At 41.0% G+C, this 20104-nt stretch overlaps 1 protein-coding gene across 1 annotated transcript in view; it reads right to left on the minus strand.

The window, feature by feature from the left end:
- The window catches only part of Mybbp1A (MYB binding protein 1a), a 102548-nt gene that overhangs the window by 59577 nt on the left and 22867 nt on the right, over window positions 1-20104 (minus strand). The window contains exons 5-6 of the mRNA XM_070079742.1: window positions 6867-7043; window positions 4868-5040 (exon numbers count right to left, since the gene is read on the minus strand). Of these exons, the coding sequence (XP_069935843.1) occupies window positions 4868-5040; window positions 6867-7043 (350 nt within the window). The remainder of the gene's footprint in view (window positions 1-4867; window positions 5041-6866; window positions 7044-20104) is intronic.

The following is a 20104-nucleotide window of genomic DNA, read 5'->3' on the forward strand; positions in this document are numbered from 1 at the left end:
TTTTGTTGAAAATAAGAAAAAGTTTTGGAGTGAGATTAACAAGTTAAGAAAGCCTAGAGAACAAATGGATTTGTCAGTTAAAAATAGGAGAGGAGAGTTATTAAATGGAGAGTTAGAGGTATTGGGAAGATGGAAGGAATATTTTGAGGAATTGTTAAATGTTGATGAAGATAGGGAAGCTGTGATTTCGTGTATAGGGCAAGGAGGAATAACATCTTGTAGGAGTGAGGAAGAGCCAGTTGTGAGTGTGGGGGAAGTTCGTGAGGCAGTAGGTAAAATGAAAGGGGGTAAGGCAGCCGGGATTGATGGGATAAAGATAGAAATGTTAAAAGCAGGTGGGGATATAGTTTTGGAGTGGTTGGTGCAATTATTTAATAAATGTATGGAAGAGGGTAAGGTACCTAGGGATTGGCAGAGAGCATGCATAGTTCCTTTGTATAAAGGCAAAGGGGATAAAAGAGAGTGCAAAAATTATAGGGGGATAAGTCTGTTGAGTGTACCTGGTAAAGTGTATGGTAGAGTTATAATTGAAAGAATTAAGAGTAAGACGGAGAATAGGATAGCAGATGAACAAGGAGGCTTTAGGAAAGGTAGGGGGTGTGTGGACCAGGTGTTTACAGTGAAACATATAAGTGAACAGTATTTAGATAAGGCTAAAGAGGTCTTTGTGGCATTTATGGATTTGGAAAAGGCGTATGACAGGGTGGATAGGGGGGCAATGTGGCAGATGTTGCAAGTGTATGGTGTAGGAGGTAGGTTACTGAAAGCAGTGAAGAGTTTTTACGAGGATAGTGAGGCTCAAGTTAGAGTATGTAGGAAAGAGGGAAATTTTTTCCCAGTAAAAGTAGGCCTTAGACAAGGATGTGTGATGTCACCGTGGTTGTTTAATATATTTATAGATGGGGTTGTAAGAGAAGTAAATGCGAGGGTTTTGGCAAGAGGCGTGGAGTTAAAAGATAAAGAATCACACACAAAGTGGGAGTTGTCACAGCTGCTCTTTGCTGATGACACTGTGCTCTTGGGAGATTCTGAAGAGAAGTTGCAGAGATTGGTGGATGAATTTGGTAGGGTGTGCAAAAGAAGAAAATTAAAGGTGAATACAGGAAAGAGTAAGGTTATGAGGATAACAAAAAGATTAGGTGATGAAAGATTGAATATCAGATTGGAGGGAGAGAGTATGGAGGAGGTGAACGTATTCAGATATTTGGGAGTGGACGTGTCAGCGGATGGGTCTATGAAAGATGAGGTGAATCATAGAATTGATGAGGGAAAAAGAGTGAGTGGTGCACTTAGGAGTCTGTGGAAACAAAGAACTTTGTCCTTGGAGGCAAAGAGGGGAATGTATGAGAGTATAGTTTTACCAACGCTCTTATATGGGTGTGAAGCGTGGGTGATGAATGTTGCAGCGAGGAGAAGGCTGGAGGCAGTGGAGATGTCATGTCTGAGGGCAATGTGTGGTGTGAATATAATGCAGAGAATTCGTAGTTTGGAAGTTAGGAGGAGGTGGGGGATTACCAAAACTGTTGTCCAGAGGGCTGAGGAAGGGTTGTTGAGGTGGTTCGGACATGTAGAGAGAATGGAGCGAAACAGAATAACTTCAAGAGTGTATCAGTCTGTAGTGGAAGGAAGGCGGGGTAGGGGTCGGCCTAGGAAGGGTTGGAGGGAGGGGGTAAAGGAGGTTTTGTGTGCGAGGGGCTTGGACTTCCAGCAGGTATGCATGAGCGTGTTTGATAGGAGTGAATGGAGACAAATGGTTTTTAATACTTGACGTGCTGTTGGAGTGTGAGCAAAGTAACATTTATGAAGGGATTCAGGGAAACCGGCAGGCCGGACTTGAGTCCTGGAGATGGGAAGTACAGTGCCTGCACTCTGAAGGAGGGGTGTTAATGTTGCAGTTTAAAAACTGTAGTGTAAAGCACCCTTCTGGCAAGACAGTGATGGAGTGAATGATGGTGAAAGTTTTTCTTTTTCGGGCCACCCTGCCTTGGTGGGAATCGGCCGGTGTGATAATAAAAAAATAAATAAAAAATAAACACAACAAGCAACAGTAGTAGTAAAACCTGAGCAAAGTAGCAGACATTATGTACATACTCAGCCCATCCTTTTAACCCTTAAACGGTCCAAACAGATCGTCGTTCAAATTCGTAGTGCTACAAAAGTAGATCTACTTTTTCTTACATATTTTCAATTTTTTTTTTTTTTTTTTTTTCAACAAGTTGGTCGTCTCCCACCAAGGCAGGGTGACCCAAAAAAGAAAGAAAATCCCCAAAAAGAAAATACTTTCATCACTTTCAACACTTTCACCACACTCACACATTTTCAAATATAACAAAAAAAAATATGTAGATAAAAGTTTTTTTACATGTTTTCAAATGTAAAACAAAAAAGAAGATCTACATTTTTTTACATACTTTCAGATGTTGAAAAAACGTATATATGCATTTGGACCATTTAAGGGTTAAAATGGGTGACTGTTGAACAAGTTTTAAACAGTGATTATCTGACTCAGTGGGTCAGTTTTCTGTTCATACATCAGAACTTTTTACTGGTTCTATCTTACATTTCATTTACTGCCATTGTGGTATAATAAATTAATTTTTATTAATCAAAGATACTCTAACCTAACTCAACCTAACATAAATAACACAAATAGAGAAATTTGTTGTAAATCGTATGTGTTCTAGAAACCTACACAGAATTTCAGAGGATGGCTTCATATACTTTCTGTACCTCAGTTGCAGTAAGACGTGGAGTTTACCTGGAGAGAGTTCCGGGGGTCAACGCCCCCGCGGCCCGGTCTGTGACCAGGCCTCCTGGTGGATCAGAGCCTGATCAACCAGGCCATTACTGATTGCTGCACGCAAACCAACGTACGAGCCACAGCCCGGCTGGTCAGGAACCGACGTTAGGTGCTTGTCCAGTGCCAGCTTGAAGACAGCCAGGGGTCTGTTGGTAATCCCCCTTATGTATGCTGGGAGGCAGTTGAACAGTCTCAGGCCCCTGACACTTATTGTATGGTCTCTTAACGTGCTAGTGACACCCCTGCTTTTCATTGGGGGGATGTTGCATCATCTGCCAAGTCTTTTGCTTTCGTAGCAAGTGATTTTCGTGTGCAAGTTCGGTACTAGTCCCTCTAGGATTTTCCAGGTGTATATAATCACGTATCTCTCCCGCCTGCGTTCCAAGGAATACAGGTTCAGGAACCTCAAGCGTTCCCAGTAATTGAGGTGTTTTATCTCCGTTATGCGCGCCGTGAAGGTTCTCTGTACATTTTCTAGGTCAGCAATTTCACCTGCCTTGAAAGGTGCTGTTAGTGTGGATCAGTACAATACAATGTTTCCAGAGTTCATCAGTAGTCTGAGACCAGACTGCACTAATGAATGCCTGATCAATCAGGCTGTTGTTGTCTATGACCTACCAGCCTACCTATCATCACACCCTGGGTGATACGGCACTTTGTATAACAGATAATTTAAACAGTATTAAACATTTAAATATTATAACTCACAATATATAGAATTTTATTTTCTGACACCAAAAATAAAACACTCCCCCCAAGATCACTTATGCTTATGTTCTTACCTTGCAATAAATATTGTTGATAGGTCTTGCCCAAATATATTCTGCTGCTTTCTGCTTCCCCTGACCCTAGACACCAGTCACCTAACCTTTGAATAATCCTTCACTTTAACTTTCCATACCTTTTGATATACCTTTCATGAGTTCCAAGAGTTAATCTACTCCCAGGGAACTGCCATGGGTCAGGCTCGTCTGGTGCTAGCCTGGTCAACCAGGTTATTGGTGTTGGTGGCCCACTGCCCCACATATCCATCATAGCCTGGTTGATCTGGCACTTAATCAAGTATGGTAATTTACATTGTGGAAGTGGAATAACCAAAGGATCCATCCTCCACTCTTATGGACCACTGAGGGACTATTGCAAGTTAAGAACATACACTTATCTTAGAGGGACTGTTATATATTTAGTTTCAGAAAATAAAATTCAGTTTATTGTGAGTTACTTTTTTCATTTATTTAATTATTAATTAACACATCAGCTGTCTCCCACCAAGGCAAGGTGACCCAAAAAATAGAAACACTTTCATCATCATCATTCAATCTATCTATGTTTATTTTTATTATTAACACATTGGCGGCTGTTTCCCCATCAAGGCAGGGTGACCTCCCCCCCCCCCCAAAAAAAAAAAAAAAATTTATCATCACTGACTCCATTACTGTTTTGCCAGAAGTGTGCCTACACTATGGTTCAAAAGCTACACCATATACACAAATAACCCACACATAAAAGAGAGAAGCTTACGACGACGTTTCGGTCCGACTTGGACCATTTACAAAGTGTGACATTGTAAATGGTCCAAGTCGGACCGAAATGCCGTCGTAAGCTTCTCTCTTTTATGTGCGGGTTATTTGTGTATCGTTCCAGTCACGGTATTGTGCCTTTTTTTGTTATTGCCACACCATATCTCCATCTCGCCTTCAGAGTGCAGGCACCGGACTTCCCACCTCCAAGACTCTGGTCCGGCTAACCTATCTAAATTTAAATTGTCTAATGTACAAAGTAGCAGTTCAGCCAGAGTGTGTTGGTAACTGAGTGCAGAATCAATCTTCTCATTTAATATTTACCTTTGTTAACCTATTATTTTTAGAGGTTTGAATATTGTTAATAATCTTAAACTCTGCAGAATTAGCAGTGACCAGCTGTAGCAGTGAGACAGATGTATAACTTACCTGCTTTCATCAGTGTTGGCAGTGACCAGCTGTAGCAGTGAGACAGACATATCACTTACCTGCTTTCATCATTGTTGACAGTGACCAGCTGTAGCAGTGAGACAGATGTATCACTTACCTGCTTTCATCAGTGTTGGCAGTGACCAGCTGTAGCAGTGCAGATCCGAGGCCACGAGCAGCTAAACTCAGATCATTATCGTGTCTGGACACAGTAGTTACCAGTAGTGTCACCACATTACTAGTCATCACAGCAGCAACCTCACACCCACGCTTCAGCTTGGAAAGCAGCAGCTGCAAGAATAAGTACATAACTACATTAACCCTTTCACTGACCAGACATTTGAAATTAATATTGCTCCCAGAGTCCACTTTAAACAAAAAAAAAAATCTGAAATGGTAGGGAATCTTTTTTAAAGGTAATGACAATAAAAGTACAAAATTTGATGGAAAACTGATGTAACTATGCAGGTGCAAAGTTAGCAGTCTGGGCACAATTTAAGCATTGGCAATTTCACCAACTTTGAGTCCCATTTTAAATCAATTCTATTCTTCCCTTTGACAAAATTCTTAGTTATTTTACTAGAAAGCCTTCTGTTCTATCGACTTAACACAAGAAACCACCCATTCAACTATTACAACTGACCTACACTGTGCACAGCAGTCAGTAATTTTACCAATTTTACACAAAATTAAAAAAATGCCCTTTTATAAATAGAGTGAAAAATAAGCACTGTAGACATTTCTGGCACTAAAACATTTCCTTTTTCATTAATCACATCCTCAGGCCTCTCTTATATTACACACAAAAACAGACTTACTTTATTTCCTGGATAATAAAATACGAATAACCAGGAATGATTGGTCATGATTTACAAAATCCCTATAACTGAATCAGACCTAGTGAAAACCCATACAACAGACCAGTGGGTAAAAGAGGGGGGAGGGTCTTCCCCATTATCAGGAAAAGCAGTAAAAATCAAATATTTCCACTACTTTGAGTCCAGTTTTAAGTTATTTCTGGTCCTAAAAAATCAAGCAAAAAAATTTCCATTTCAGTAGTATGTCTTCCATTCTATCAAAAGATACCAAGAAACAGCCAATAAAACCATAAAAAACATCCTGAAAAAACACCTCAAAATTTTTATTTTAAACCAAACACATGATCAGCTTTGCTTTTCCCATCATGCACTGCATGGGGCATACTGTGCACACTCACTGCACAGACCCATTCTCTCATGTCTAGACCAAAACTTACCACTCACAACTTATCTGAGTGAGCTGAACTCATGATGTAGAACTACAAAAAGGTCCCTGACCTCAATGATGTAGTTTTATATGATGAAACAAACCATACCAAGGATGGGGTTACAACCCGCGATCAGAGTCACAAAATTCCAAACCAATGCCACTGGGCCAGCTGGAGCGAGTGATGGTGACACTGTTTCTTCTGTTTTGGGTCACTTTGACTCAGTGGCGGATGACCAGTGGGTGGAAAAAAGGTTTGGCAGCATGTTAAGTGACAGTCACTGGGCCAGCTGGCCCAGTGACTAACACGTCAGTCTGGAGTTTTGCGACTCTCTGATCCCGGGTTCTAACCCCATCCATGGTATGGTTAATTTGCAATCATGTCATTAAAATTTTGTGAGTTCTATATGATGGCCACTGAAAAGGTTAAAGAGGTGTTACTAAGACCGACTCAATATAATGATCCTGTCTAATGACATTAATAAGTTACTACTAAGATTTACTTATAGAAACCCTTTAAAAGCCAGGCGCAGGTCAGTTGCCAGGGATGAAACATGGGCTGACTGCCTGCTATACTCCAATCCTATTGTAATTTCCTCCAGCCCTCAGTGACTGTGGCTGAGTGACTATTTTGTGAGCGACTGTACCTCCCTTTCCTCCCCCCACACTACCATCCACACCACAAGTTAACTGGTATGGCAGTCACTCCTGACTTTATTACATATTACACACAAGGGAGGGTAGCTCAAATTACTATGATCAAGAGCCCTTCACATGCACCCTTGAAGGCTATATGAAGTAAGGTAATGTTTAGCTATGAAGCAAAGTAATGTCTAAAACCCACAATGGTAAGTAAGGTGTACAAGACTGACCTGCAGAAAATTGAAGAGCAACTTGATTCTAGCGGCTGGTGAATATGCTAAGCAGGGCTCCAAGACTTTCAGCCAGAATTGTATGAGCGGAGACTCAGTGGTGTGAGCACTGCTGCTCAGGCTTTTCACCACTTCTTCCAACAATGGATGAACCTTGGGTAGATCCGTCATAGTTTTCTGAAAGATTCAATACATTACAATAAACACCCGAGTCACAGTACTGATGGCATGCAATTCTAACAAGCTGATGAATAAGACACATGTGCAACACTTGGCTATCTAGAGTGTTGATATGTCTCACCAATACAACAGGAGAATATAACACTGGAGACAACAGAAGTAGTCTTGACACAAAAAAGTCACCTTACCTACGTAGGAGACCGCCGGAGCTTTAAAAAACAATTTACTAAAATAAAAAAGTTAAGTTTGAGTGTTTACCTTCTTTAAGTCACTTAACATGCTGCCAAACCTTTTTTCCACCCACTGGTCATCCGCCACTGAGTCAAGGTGACCCAAAACAGAAGAAACAGTGTCACCATCACTCACTCCATGCAAGTCATAAAAGGTGACTCAAATGCCAGCAGGAAAGAACATTTTAAAGCTGCAGAACTTAAGGTATTCAACAAAACTTGATCTAAGCGAACTTGGTGATAACAACATGTATGGAACACAAGTGTGCTGTATTCCATCCATTCAGCTATTACCAGCAGGTTGTAGCACATCAAGAAATAGCAGCTGATTGTCTTCCTCCTCTAGAATGACCTTAATAGTAGGTTACAGAATGTTGAAGGTGTTGAGGATATCATGCATTCGAGACTTTTGGCCACTATGAATAAAATGCCATCCACATACCACACCCAAGAAAGTGATCTGGGGAGGGCAGCAGGGATACGGCTGGATTCTACGTCTTCCAAACATAACTTGGCAAGGTTCAGCCTCTAGTGTGGTCCTTGCCTGAGCATCATTAATTCTACACTGAGAGTATTAATCACACAACTGCCCAGGGAGGTACTACCATCCTGCCAAGTGGGTGTAAAGCCTGTAATTGTTTTACATGATGGTAGGATTGCTGATGTCTTTTTCTGTCTCATAAACATGCAAGATTTCAGGTATGTCTTGCTACTTCTACTTACACTTAGGTCACACTACACTTGCATGTACATTGTACAGGCATATATATACACAAACACCCCTCTGTTTTCTTCTATTTTCTTACTAGTTCTTGTTCTGATTTATTTCTTCTTCTCTCCATGGGGAAGTGAAACAGAATTCTTCCTCCATAAGCCATGCATGTCGTAAGAGACAACTAAAATGCCGGGAGCAAGGGGCTAGTAACCCCTTCTGTATACAGTGGACCCCCGCATAATGATTACCTCCGAATGCGACCAATTATGTAAGTGTATTTATGTAAGTGCGTTTGTACGTGTATGTTTGGGGGTCTGAAATGGACTAATCTACTTCACAATATTTCTTATGGGAACAAATTCGGTCAGTACTGGCACCTGAACATACTTCTGGAGTGAAAAATTATCGTTAACCGGGGGTCCACTGTATATTAATAAATTTAAAAGGAGAAACTTTCGTTTTTCTTTTTGTAGAGATACAACCAGTGCGTTGAAAGAAGAAACAATTCTCTGCATAATATATACATCACACATTGCCTTAGACATGACATCTCCACTGCCTCCAGCATCCTCTTCACTGCAGAATTTACAACCCACGCCTCACACCCACACAAGAGTGTTGGTACCAAGATACTCTCATACATTTCCTTCTTTGCCTCCATGGGTAGTGTGCTGTCTCCACACCACTCACCTTTTTTCCTTCATCAATTCTGTGGTTAACCTCAGCCTTCATAAACCAATCCGCTGACAAGTCAACTCCCAAATATCTGAACACATTCACTTCTTCCATACTCCCTCCCTCCAATGTGATATACAATTTTTCTTTATCTAAATCGTTTGATACCCTCATTACCTTACTCTTACCTATGTTCACTTCAACTTTTTACCTTTACACACCCTCCACATACCCTTCCATTTATGCTCAGGAATGGTAAAGAAAGTGTTGATACTGCATAGTACATCTTGTGTAGTGTAGTCATAAGTTTGAACGACTGAGGATGAACACTCCTCTTCTTGATAAGAATGTTGCTATTAGTGGCCAGGTTTTAATGGATGAGGATGTTGCAATCCTGGAGGTGGGAATTACAGTGCCTACACACTGAAGGATGAGTAATGGTGTTTCAGTTCTGGAGGTGGGAAGAACAATATTGCAGTTCAGTGTCTTATGCAATATATGTGCATTTCTACCAAGGCAACTCCATGGGATGGAGATTTATTCAAGTCTGTAAGTGATGCTAAGATGGAAAATATATCAACTGAGATGATGAATGTGTTTGCATCTCTGCATCACCTTGGTGGGAAGCATCTTACATAAAAACAAATATTGGTGTCAGGAAAATATCACCATTAGCCCTTTCACTGTCAAGACCTCTGATCACAAACCTGCTGTGTCAAAAAATGTTAAAAAAAAAAAAAAAATAATAATAATTATTTTTCTTACCAAATTCTTAAGAATATTTTTCTGATCGTTTTAAAAAAAAAAATTGCGATCAGTACTTACCGAGATATAGAAGCACGAAGTTGACAAAGTGAACTGCTTACGGCAACACTGGCGACTGCCACTCACTTGGTAATATTATTTTTACTTTTATTCTATTTTTCTTTTCTTTTCAAATATTTTATTTTTTCAAGTAAGTTTTGTGGCCTGTGAGACCAATATAATGCATAATATACATTTTTTTTTTCAACAAATCGGCCGTCTCCTACCGAGGCAGGGTGACCCAAAAAAGAAAGAAAATCCCCAAAAAGAAAATGCTTTCATCATCATTCAACACTTTCACCACACTCACACATTATCACTGCTTTTGCAGAGGTGCTCAGAATACAACAGTTTAGAAGCATATACGTATAAAGATACACAACATATCCCTCCAAACTGCCAATATCCCAAACCCCTCCTTTAAAGTGCAGGCATTGTACTTCCCATTTCCAGGACTCAAGTCCGACTATATGAAAATAACCGGTTTCCCTGAATCCCTTCACTAAATATTACCCTGCTCACACTCCAACAGATCGTCAGGTCCCAAGTATCATTCGTCTCCATTCACTCCTATCTAACACGCTCATGCACGCTTGCTGGAAATCCAAGCCCCTGGCCCACAAAACCTCCTTTACCCCCTCTTTCCAACCCTTTCGAGGACGACCCCTACCCCTCCTTCCTTTCCCTATAGATTTATATGCTTTCCATGTCATTCTACTTTGATCCATTCTCTCTAAATGACCAAACCACCTCAACAACCCCTCTTCTGCCCTATGATTAATGCTTTTATTAACTCCACACCTCCTAATTTCCACACTCCGAATTTTCTGCATAATATTTACGCCACACATTGCCCTTAGACAGGACATCTCCACTGCCTCCAACCGTCTCCTCGCTGCTGCATTTACCACCCAAGCTTCACATCCATATAAGAGTGTTGGTACTACTATACTTTCATACATTCCCCTCTTTGCCTCCATAGATAACGTTTTTTGACTCCACATTTACCTCAACGCACCACTCACCTTTTTTCCCTCATCAATTCTATGATTAACCTCATCCTTCATAAACCCATCCGCCGACACGTCAACTCCCAGGTATCTGAAAACATTCACTTCTTCCATACTCCTCCTCCCCAATTTGATATCCAATTTTTCTTTATCTAAATCATTTGATACCCTCATCACCTTACTCTTTTCAATGTTCACTTTCAACTTTCTACCTTTACACACATTCTCAAACTCATCCACTAACCTTTGCAATTTTTCTTTAGAATCTCCCATAAGCACAGTATCATCAGCAAAAAGTAACTGTGTCAGTTCCCATTTTGAATTTGATTCCCCATAATTTAATCCCACCCCTCTCCCGAACACCCTAGCATTTACTTCTTTTACAACCCCATCTATAAATATATTAAACAACCATGGTGACATTACACATCCCTGTCTAAGACCTACTTTTACCGGGAAGTATTCTCCCTCTCTTCTACACACCCTAACCTGAGCCTCACTATCCTCATAAAAGCTCTTTACAGCATTTAGTAACTTACCACCTATTCCATATACTTGCAACATCTGCCACATTGCTCCTCTATCCACTCTATCATATGCCTTTTCTAAATCCATAAATGCAATAAAAACTTCCCTACCTTTATCTAAATACTGTTCACATATATGCTTCAATGTAAACACTTGATCTACACATCCCCTACCCACTCTGAAGCCTCCCAGCTCATCCGCAATCCTACATTCTGTCTTACCTCTAATTCTTTCAATTATAACCCTACCATATACTTTTCCTGGTATACTCAGTAAACTTATTCCTCTATAATTTTTACAATCTCTTTTGTCCCCTTTCCCTTTATATAAAGGGACTATACATGCTCTCTGCCAATCCCTAGGTACCTTCCCCTCTTTCATACATTTATTAAACAAAAGTACCAAACAAAAGTAGGAGAGTTTCAGTGGGGGGAAATAAATGGGATTAAATCTGGAGTATCTGAGAGAGTTAGAGCAAAGGAAGGGGTAGCAGTAATGTTAAATGATCAGTTATGGAAGGAGAAAAGAGAATATGAATGTGTAAATTCAAGAATTATGTGGATTAAAGTAAAGGTTGGATGCGAGAAGTGGGTCATAATAAGCGTGTATGCACCTGGAGAAGAGAGGAATGCAGAGGAGAGAGAGAGATTTTGGGAGATGTTAAGTGAATGTATAGGAGCCTTTGAACCAAGTGAGAGAGTAATTGTGGTAGGGGACTTGAATGCTAAAGTAGGAGAAACTTTTAGAGAGGGTGTGGTAGGTAAGTTTGGGGTGCCAGGTGTAAATGATAATGGGAGCCCTTTGATTGAACTTTGTATAGAAAGGGGTTTAGTTATAGGTAATACATATTTTAAGAAAAAGAGGATAAATAAGTATACACGATATGATGTAGGGCGAAATGACAGTAGTTTGTTGGATTATGTATTGGTAGATAAAAGACTGTTGAGTAGACTTCAGGATGTACATGTTTATAGAGGGGCCACAGATATATCAGATCACTTTCTAGTTGTAGCTACACTAGAGTAAAAGGTAGATGGGATACAAGGAGAATAGAAGCATCAGGGAAGAGAGAGGTGAAGGTTTATAAACTAAAAGAGGAGGCAGTTAGGGTAAGATATAAACAGCTATTGGAGGATAGATGGGCTAATGAGAGCATAGGCAATGGGGTCGAAGAGGTATGGGGTAGGTTTAAAAATGTAGTGTTAGAGTGTTCAGCAGAAGTTTGTGGTTACAGGAAAGTGGGTGCAGGAGGGAAGAGGAGCGATTGGTGGAATGATGATGTAAAGAGAGTAGTAAGGGAGAAAAAGTTAGCATATGAGAAGTTTTTACAAAGTAGAAGTGATGCAAGGAGGGAAGAGTATATGGAGAAAAAGAGAGAGGTTAAGAGAGTGGTGAAGCAATGTAAAAAGAGAGCAAATGAGAGAGTGGGTGAGATGTTATCAACAAATTTTGTTGAAAATAAGAAAAAGTTTTGGAGTGAGATTAACAAGTTAAGAAAGCCTAGAGAACAAATGGATTTGTCAGTTAAAAATAGGAGAGGAGAGTTATTAAATGGAGAGTTAGAGGTATTGGGAAGATGGAAGGAATATTTTGAGGAATTGTTAAATGTTGATGAAGATAGGGAAGCTGTGATTTCGTGTATAGGGCAAGGAGGAATAACATCTTGTAGGAGTGAGGAAGAGCCAGTTGTGAGTGTGGGGGAAGTTCGTGAGGCAGTAGGTAAAATGAAAGGGGGTAAGGCAGCCGGGATTGATGGGATAAAGATAGAAATGTTAAAAGCAGGTGGGGATATAGTTTTGGAGTGGTTGGTGCAATTGTTTAATAAATGTATGGAAGAGGGTAAGGTACCTAGGGATTGGCAGAGAGCATGCATAGTTCCTTTGTATAAAGGCAAAGGGGATAAAAGAGAGTGCAAAAATTATAGGGGGATAAGTCTGTTGAGTGTACCTGGTAAAGTGTATGGTAGAGTTATAATTGAAAGAATTAAGAGTAAGACGGAGAATAGGATAGCAGATGAACAAGGAGGCTTTAGGAAAGGTAGGGGGTGTGTGGACCAGGTGTTTACAGTGAAACATATAAGTGAACAGTATTTAGATAAGGCTAAAGAGGTCTTTGTGGCATTTATGGATTTGGATAAGGCGTATGACAGGGTGGATAGGGGGGCAATGTGGAAGATGTTGCAAGTGTATGGTGTAGGAGGTAGGTTACTGAAAGCAGTGAAGAGTTTTTACGAGGATAGTGAGGCTCAAGTTAGAGTATGTAGGAAAGAGGGAAATTTTTTCCCAGTAAAAGTAGGCCTTAGACAAGGATGTGTGATGTCACCGTGGTTGTTTAATATATTTATAGATGGGGTTGTAAGAGAAGTAAATGCGAGGGTCTTGGCAAGAGGCGTGGAGTTAAAAGATAAAGAATCACACACAAAGTGGGAGTTGTCACAGCTGCTCTTTGCTGATGACACTGTGCTCTTGGGAGATTCTGAAGAGAAGTTGCAGAGATTGGTGGATGAATTTGGTAGGGTGTGCAAAAGAAGAAAATTAAAGGTGAATACAGGAAAGAGTAAGGTTATGAGGATAACAAAAAGATTAGGTGATGAAAGATTGAATATCAGATTGGAGGGAGAGAGTATGGAGGAGGTGAACGTATTCAGATATTTGGGAGTGGACGTGTCAGCGGATGGGTCTATGAAAGATGAGGTGAATCATAGAATTGATGAGGGAAAAAGAGTGAGTGGTGCACTTAGGAGTCTGTGGAGACAAAGAACTTTGTCCTTGGAGGCAAAGAGGGGAATGTATGAGAGTATAGTTTTACCAACGCTCTTATATGGGTGTGAAGCGTGGGTGATGAATGTTGCAGCGAGGAGAAGGCTGGAGGCAGTGGAGATGTCATGTCTGAGGGCAATGTGTGGTGTGAATATAATGCAGAGAATTCGTAGTTTGGAAGTTAGGAGGAGGTGCGGGATTACCAAAACTGTTGTCCAGAGGGCTGAGGAAGGGTTGTTGAGGTGGTTCGGACATGTAGAGAGAATGGAGCGAAACAGAATGACTTCAAGAGTGTATCAGTCTGTAGTGGAAGGAAGGCGGGGTAGGGGTCGGCCTAGGAAGGGTTGGAGGGAGGGGGTAAAGGAGGTTTTGTGTGCGAGGGGCTTGGACTTCCAGCAGGCATGCGTGAGCGTGTTTGATAGGAGTGAATGGAGACAAATGGTTTTTAATACTTGACGTGCTGTTGGAGTGTGAGCAAAGTAACATTTATGAAGGGATTCAGGGAAACCGGCAGGCCGGACTTGAGTCCTGGAGATGGGAAGTACAGTGCCTGCACTCTGAAGGAGGGGTGTTAATGTTGCAGTTTAAAAACTGTAGTGTAAAGCACCCTTCTGGCAAGACAGTGATGGAGTGAATGATGGTGAAAGTTTTTCTTTTTCGGGCCACCCTGCCTTGGTGGGAATCGGCCGGTGTGATAATAAAAAAAAAATAACCAACCACTCCAACACTATATCCCCGCCTGCTTTTAACATTTCTGTCATGATCCCATCAGTTCCAGCTGCTTTACCCCCTTTCATTCTACGTAATGCCTCATGTACTCAGTACTCAGTGGTCAGTCGTCAGTACTCAGTGGTCAGTCGTCACGTGAGGTCACAGACCCTGAGCTGCCTTGGGGATTAGTGTGGACGGTTACAAAGCATGGCTTGCTTCTGCAGTGTTTTAAAAATTGAGGTTGGAGAGTTGAAGGAGGAGGTCTTGCTTCTCCAGGAGGAGATTAGGAGGCTGAAGGTCCACCTCAATGGGTCTGGGAGAGAGTGTGAGGTGGCTGGAGTTGTGGGGAATGAGGCTTCTAGCAGCGAGGTGCAGTCTGTCTCTCGCTGTGAGGAGGCTGTAGTTGGGGAGGCAGCAACGGCTACCAGCAGTGAGGTGCAGCCCAGCACCTGCTACAAGTGGCGAGTAGTTCACAGTAATGGAAGGCGCATCAGAGTAAGGAAAGTTAAGAGTGAAGATCTGAAGGTAGGAAATCGCTTCTCTGTTCTTCAGGATGAATGTACTTCAGTGGCCAGTGAAGGTAAGGGTACTACTGCCCCTGCTAATGGAGGTAAGCGCATTCTTGTGGTTGGTGACTCTCAGGTAAGATACATTGACCGTGCTTTTTGTAATAGGAATAAGAAGATGAGAGATAGAGTGTGCTTCCCTGGAGCTGGTGTTGGGGACATTGTCAACAGGCTGGATAATATCATGTCAGGTAATGGGAGCAAGCCCATTATCTGTCTCAGTGCTGGTGGAAATGATATTGGGAAGGGTAGGAGAGAAGAGCTGCTAGATAAGTACAGGTCAGCTATAGATTTCATTAAGTCTAAGGGAGGGATCCCAATCATATGTAGCATCTTGCCTAGAAGGGGAGTAGGAAATGAATGGTTGTCTAGGGCAATTGGTGTAAATTGCTGGCTAGACAGATACTGCAAGGAACTTGCAATCCCATTCATTGACAACTGGAACAACTTTTATGGCAAACATGATATGTATGCAAGGGATGGGGTACATCTCTCTGGAGCTGGGGTGGTAGCACTTGCAGACTCGATTGAGAAGGCCATTGGTGAAATGCCTATGATTTTAAACTGATGGAAGATAGAGGTATGGGTGTGTGTGGGAAACAAGCAGGTTGCAACACTTGGGTTGGAAACAGTAAATGTATAAAAGGCATTCAGCATGAAGTTATAAATAAAGACAATAGATCAGGTCAGCAAACAAAGGGGGACAGCAGAGGGCAGCAAGGGACTAGCTCCCTTAAGGTTTACTATACTAATAGCAGGAGTGTAAGAAATAAGATAGATGAGCTAAGATTAATTGCAAGTGCAGGAGACATAGATATTATTGCTATAACAGAGACCTGGCTCAATCTGAAAGATAGAGAGATGCCCTCTGAATGTCACATACAAGGCTATAAATTATTCCACACTGACAGGGTCAACAGGAAAGGTGGTGGAGTAGCGATGTATGTCAGAGACAATTTAAATTGTTGTGTTAGACAAGATATTAAATTAGAAGCGTCAGCCACTGAATCTGTTTGGTTACAGCTTCTCGAGGGCCGAGAAAAACTAATTTTGGGTGTGATTTACAGGGCCCCAAATCTTGATAGGGAGTGCAGTAAACTTCTATGGGACAAAATTCGTAAGGCATCTACATACAAAAATGTTGTGCTAATGGGAGATTTCAACTATAGACAGATTGACTGGAGCAATTTGACAGGAAATTTAGAGTCAGGTGACTTTCTTGATACGATCCAGGATTGTTTTTTAAAACAGTTTGTGACAGAGCCAACTAGGGGAAATAACCTCCTTGACTTGGTTCTTGCCAGTAGGGAAACACTAATTAATAATCTTGAGGTTAATGATGAGCTTGGGGAAAGTGATCACAAATCACTCAGTTTTAATATATCATGGAATTCCCCTAATAATGGCAATCAAGTCTCCGTCCCTGACTTTCGCTTGGCTGATTTCATAGGACTGAAAAATTACTTAGGTGGGCTGAACTGGAATGACCTGACTAAGGGTCAGGTAGGTGGTGATGGTTGCCGATATGATGCTTTCCAGGGCATAGTTCTAGCTGCTCAGTCAAATTATGTTCCAAATAGGGAAATCAGATCAAACAAAAATGATCCTAAATGGATGAACAATAGATTAAAATATCTGATTGGTCAAAAGAGAGGCATATATAGGCAAATCAAAAGAGGAGAGGGGCAATTGAGAAATCGATATATTCAGTTAAAGAGAGAAATAAAAAAGGGAATTAGAAAAGCAAAAAGAGATTATGAGGTTAAAGTTGCAAGAGAATCGAAGACTAACCCAAAAGGATTCTTTCAGGTATACAGAAGTAAGATCAGGGACAAGATAGGCCCACTCAAAAGTTCCTCGGGTCAGCTCACTGACAGTGATAAGGAAATGTGTAGAATTTTTAACACATACTTCCTCTCAGTTTTTACACAGGAGGATACCAGCGATATTCCAGTAATGATAAATTATGTAGAACAGGACGATAATAAACTGTGTACTATTAGGGTCACAAGTGACATGGTCCTTAGGCAAATAGATAAATTAAAACCTAACAAATCCCCAGGCCCTGATGAACTGTATGCAAGGGTTCTAAAGGAATGTAAAGAGGAGCTTAGCACACCTTTGGCTAATCTTTTCAACATATCACTACAAACTGGCATGGTGCCAGATAAGTGGAAAATGGCAAATGTGATACCTATTTTCAAAACAGGTGACAGGTCCTTAGCTTCGAACTATAGACCAATAAGCCTAACCTCCATAGTGGGAAAATTTATGGAATCAATAATTGCCGAGGCAGTTCGTAGCCACCTTGAAAAGCATAAATTAATCAACGAATCTCAGCATGGTTTTACAAAGGGGCGTTCCTGCCTTACGAATTTATTAACTTTTTTCACTAAGGTATTTGAGGAGGTAGATCATGGTAATGAATATGATATTGTGTATATGGACTTCAGTAAGGCTTTTGACAGGGTCCCACATCAGAGACTATTGAGGAAAATTAAAGCACATGGAATAGGAGGAGAAATTTTTTCCTGGATAGAGGCATGGTTGACAAATAGGCAGCAGAGAGTTTGCATAAATGGGGAGAAATCAGAGTGGGGAAGTGTCACGAGCGGTGTTCCACAGGGGTCAGTGTTGGGCCCCCTGCTGTTCACAATTTACATAAACGACATAGATGAGGGCATAAAGAGCGACATCGGCAAGTTTGCCGATGACACCAAAATAGGCCGTCGAATTCATTCTGACGAGGACATTCGAGCACTCCAGGAAGATTTGAATAGACTGATGCAGTGGTCGGAGAAGTGGCAGATGCAGGTTAATATAGACAAATGCAAAGTTCTAAATGTTGGACAGGACAATAACCATGCCACATATAAACTAAATAATGTAGATCTTAATATTACGGATTGCGAAAAAGATTTAGGAGTTCTGGTTAGCAGTAATCTGAAACCAAGACAACAGTGCATAAGTGTTCGCAATAAAGCTAATAGAATCCTTGGCTTCATATCAAGAAGCATAAATAATAGGAGTCCTCAGGTTGTTCTTCAACTCTATACATCCTTGGTTAGGCCTCATTTAGATTATGCTGCACAGTTTTGGTCACCTTATTACAGAATGGATATAAATTCTCTGGAAAATGTACAAAGGAGGATGACAAAGTTGATCCCATGTATCAGAAACCTTCCCTATGAGGATAGACTAAGGGCCCTGAATCTGCACTCTCTAGAAAGACGTAGAATTAGGGGGGATATGATTGAGGTGTATAAATGGAAGACAGGAATAAATAAAGGGGATGTAAATAGTGTGCTGAAAATATCTAGCCTAGACAGGACTCGCAGCAATGGTTTTAAGTTGGAAAAATTCAGATTCAGGAAGGATATAGGAAAGTACTGGTTTGGTAATAGAGTTGTGGATGAGTGGAACAAACTCCCAGGTACCGTTATAGAGGCCAGAACGTTGTGTAGCTTTAAAAATAGGTTGGATAAATACATGAGTGGATGTGGGTGGGTGTGAGTTAGACCTGATAGCTTGTGCTACCAGGTCGGTTGCCGTGTTCCTCCCTTAAGTCAATGTGACCTGACCTGACTAGGTTGGGTGCATTGGCTTAAGCCGGTAGGAGACTTGGACCTGCCTCGCATGGGCCAGTAGGCCTTCTGCAGTGTTCCTTCGTTCTTATGTTCTTATGTTCTTATGTACCTAATCCATACTTACATTCTGTTCTTCTTCACTCCTAAAAGATGGTATACCTCCCTGGCCAGTGCATGAAATTACCGCCTCCCTTTCTTCCTCAACATTTAGAAGTTCCTCAAAATATTCTCGCCATCTACCTAATACCTCCCTCTCCCCATCTACTAACTCCCCTACTCTGTTTTTAACGGACAAATCCATACTTTCCCTAGGCTTTCTTAACTTGTTTAACTCGCTCCAAAAATTTTTCTTATTTTCATTAAAATTTCTTGAGAGTGCCTCTCCCACTCTTTCATCTGCTTTCCTTTTGCACTCTCTCACCACTCTCTTCACCTTTCTTTTACTCTCCATATACTCTGCTCTTCTTATAACACTTCTGCTTTGTAAAAACCTCTCATAAGCTACCTTTTTCTCTTTTATTACACCCTTTACTTCATCATTCCACCAATCACTCCTCTTTCCTCCTGCCCCCACCCTCCTATAACCACAAACTTCTGCCCCACATTCTAATACTGCATTTTTAAAACTATTCCAACCCTCTTCAACCCCCCCACTACTCATCTTTGCACTAGCCCACCTTTCTGCCAATAGTCGCTTATATCTCGCCCGAACTTCCTCCTCCCTTAGTTTATACACTTTCACCTTCTTACTTGTTGTTGCCACCTTCCTCTTTTCCCATCTACCTCTTACTCTAACTGTAGCTACAACTAAATAATGATCCGATATATCAGTTGCCCCTCTATAAACATGTACATCCTGGAGTCTACCCATCAACCTTTTATCCACCAATACATAATCTAACAGACTACTTTCATTACGTGCTACATCATACCTTGTATATTTATTTATCCTCTTTTTCATAAAATATGTATTACTTATTACCAAATTTCTTTCTACACATAGCTCAATTAAAGGCTCCCCATTTACATTTACCCCTGGCACCCCAAATTTACCTACTACTCCTTCCATAACATTTTTACCCACTTTAGCATTGAAATCCCCAACCACCATTACTCTCACACTTGATTCAAAACTCCCCACGCATTCACTCAACATTTCCCAAAATCTCTCTCTCTCCTCTACACTTCTCTCTTCTCCAGGTGCATACACGCTTATTATAACCCACTTTTCACATCCAATCTTTATTTTACTCCACATAATCCTTGAATTAATACATTTATAGTCCCTCTTTTCCTGCCATAGCTTATCCTTCAACATTATTGCTACTCCTTCTTTAGCTCTAACTCTATTTGAAACCCCTGACCTAATCCCATTTATTCCTCTCCACTGAAACTCTCCCACCCCCTTCAGCTTTGTTTCACTTAAAGCCAGGACATCCAGCTTCTTCTCATTCATAACATCCACAATCATCT

This window comes from Cherax quadricarinatus, unplaced genomic scaffold (assembly GCF_038502225.1).
Source record: "Cherax quadricarinatus isolate ZL_2023a unplaced genomic scaffold, ASM3850222v1 Contig12, whole genome shotgun sequence".
In the NCBI taxonomy this organism is placed as follows: domain Eukaryota; kingdom Metazoa; phylum Arthropoda; class Malacostraca; order Decapoda; family Parastacidae; genus Cherax; species Cherax quadricarinatus.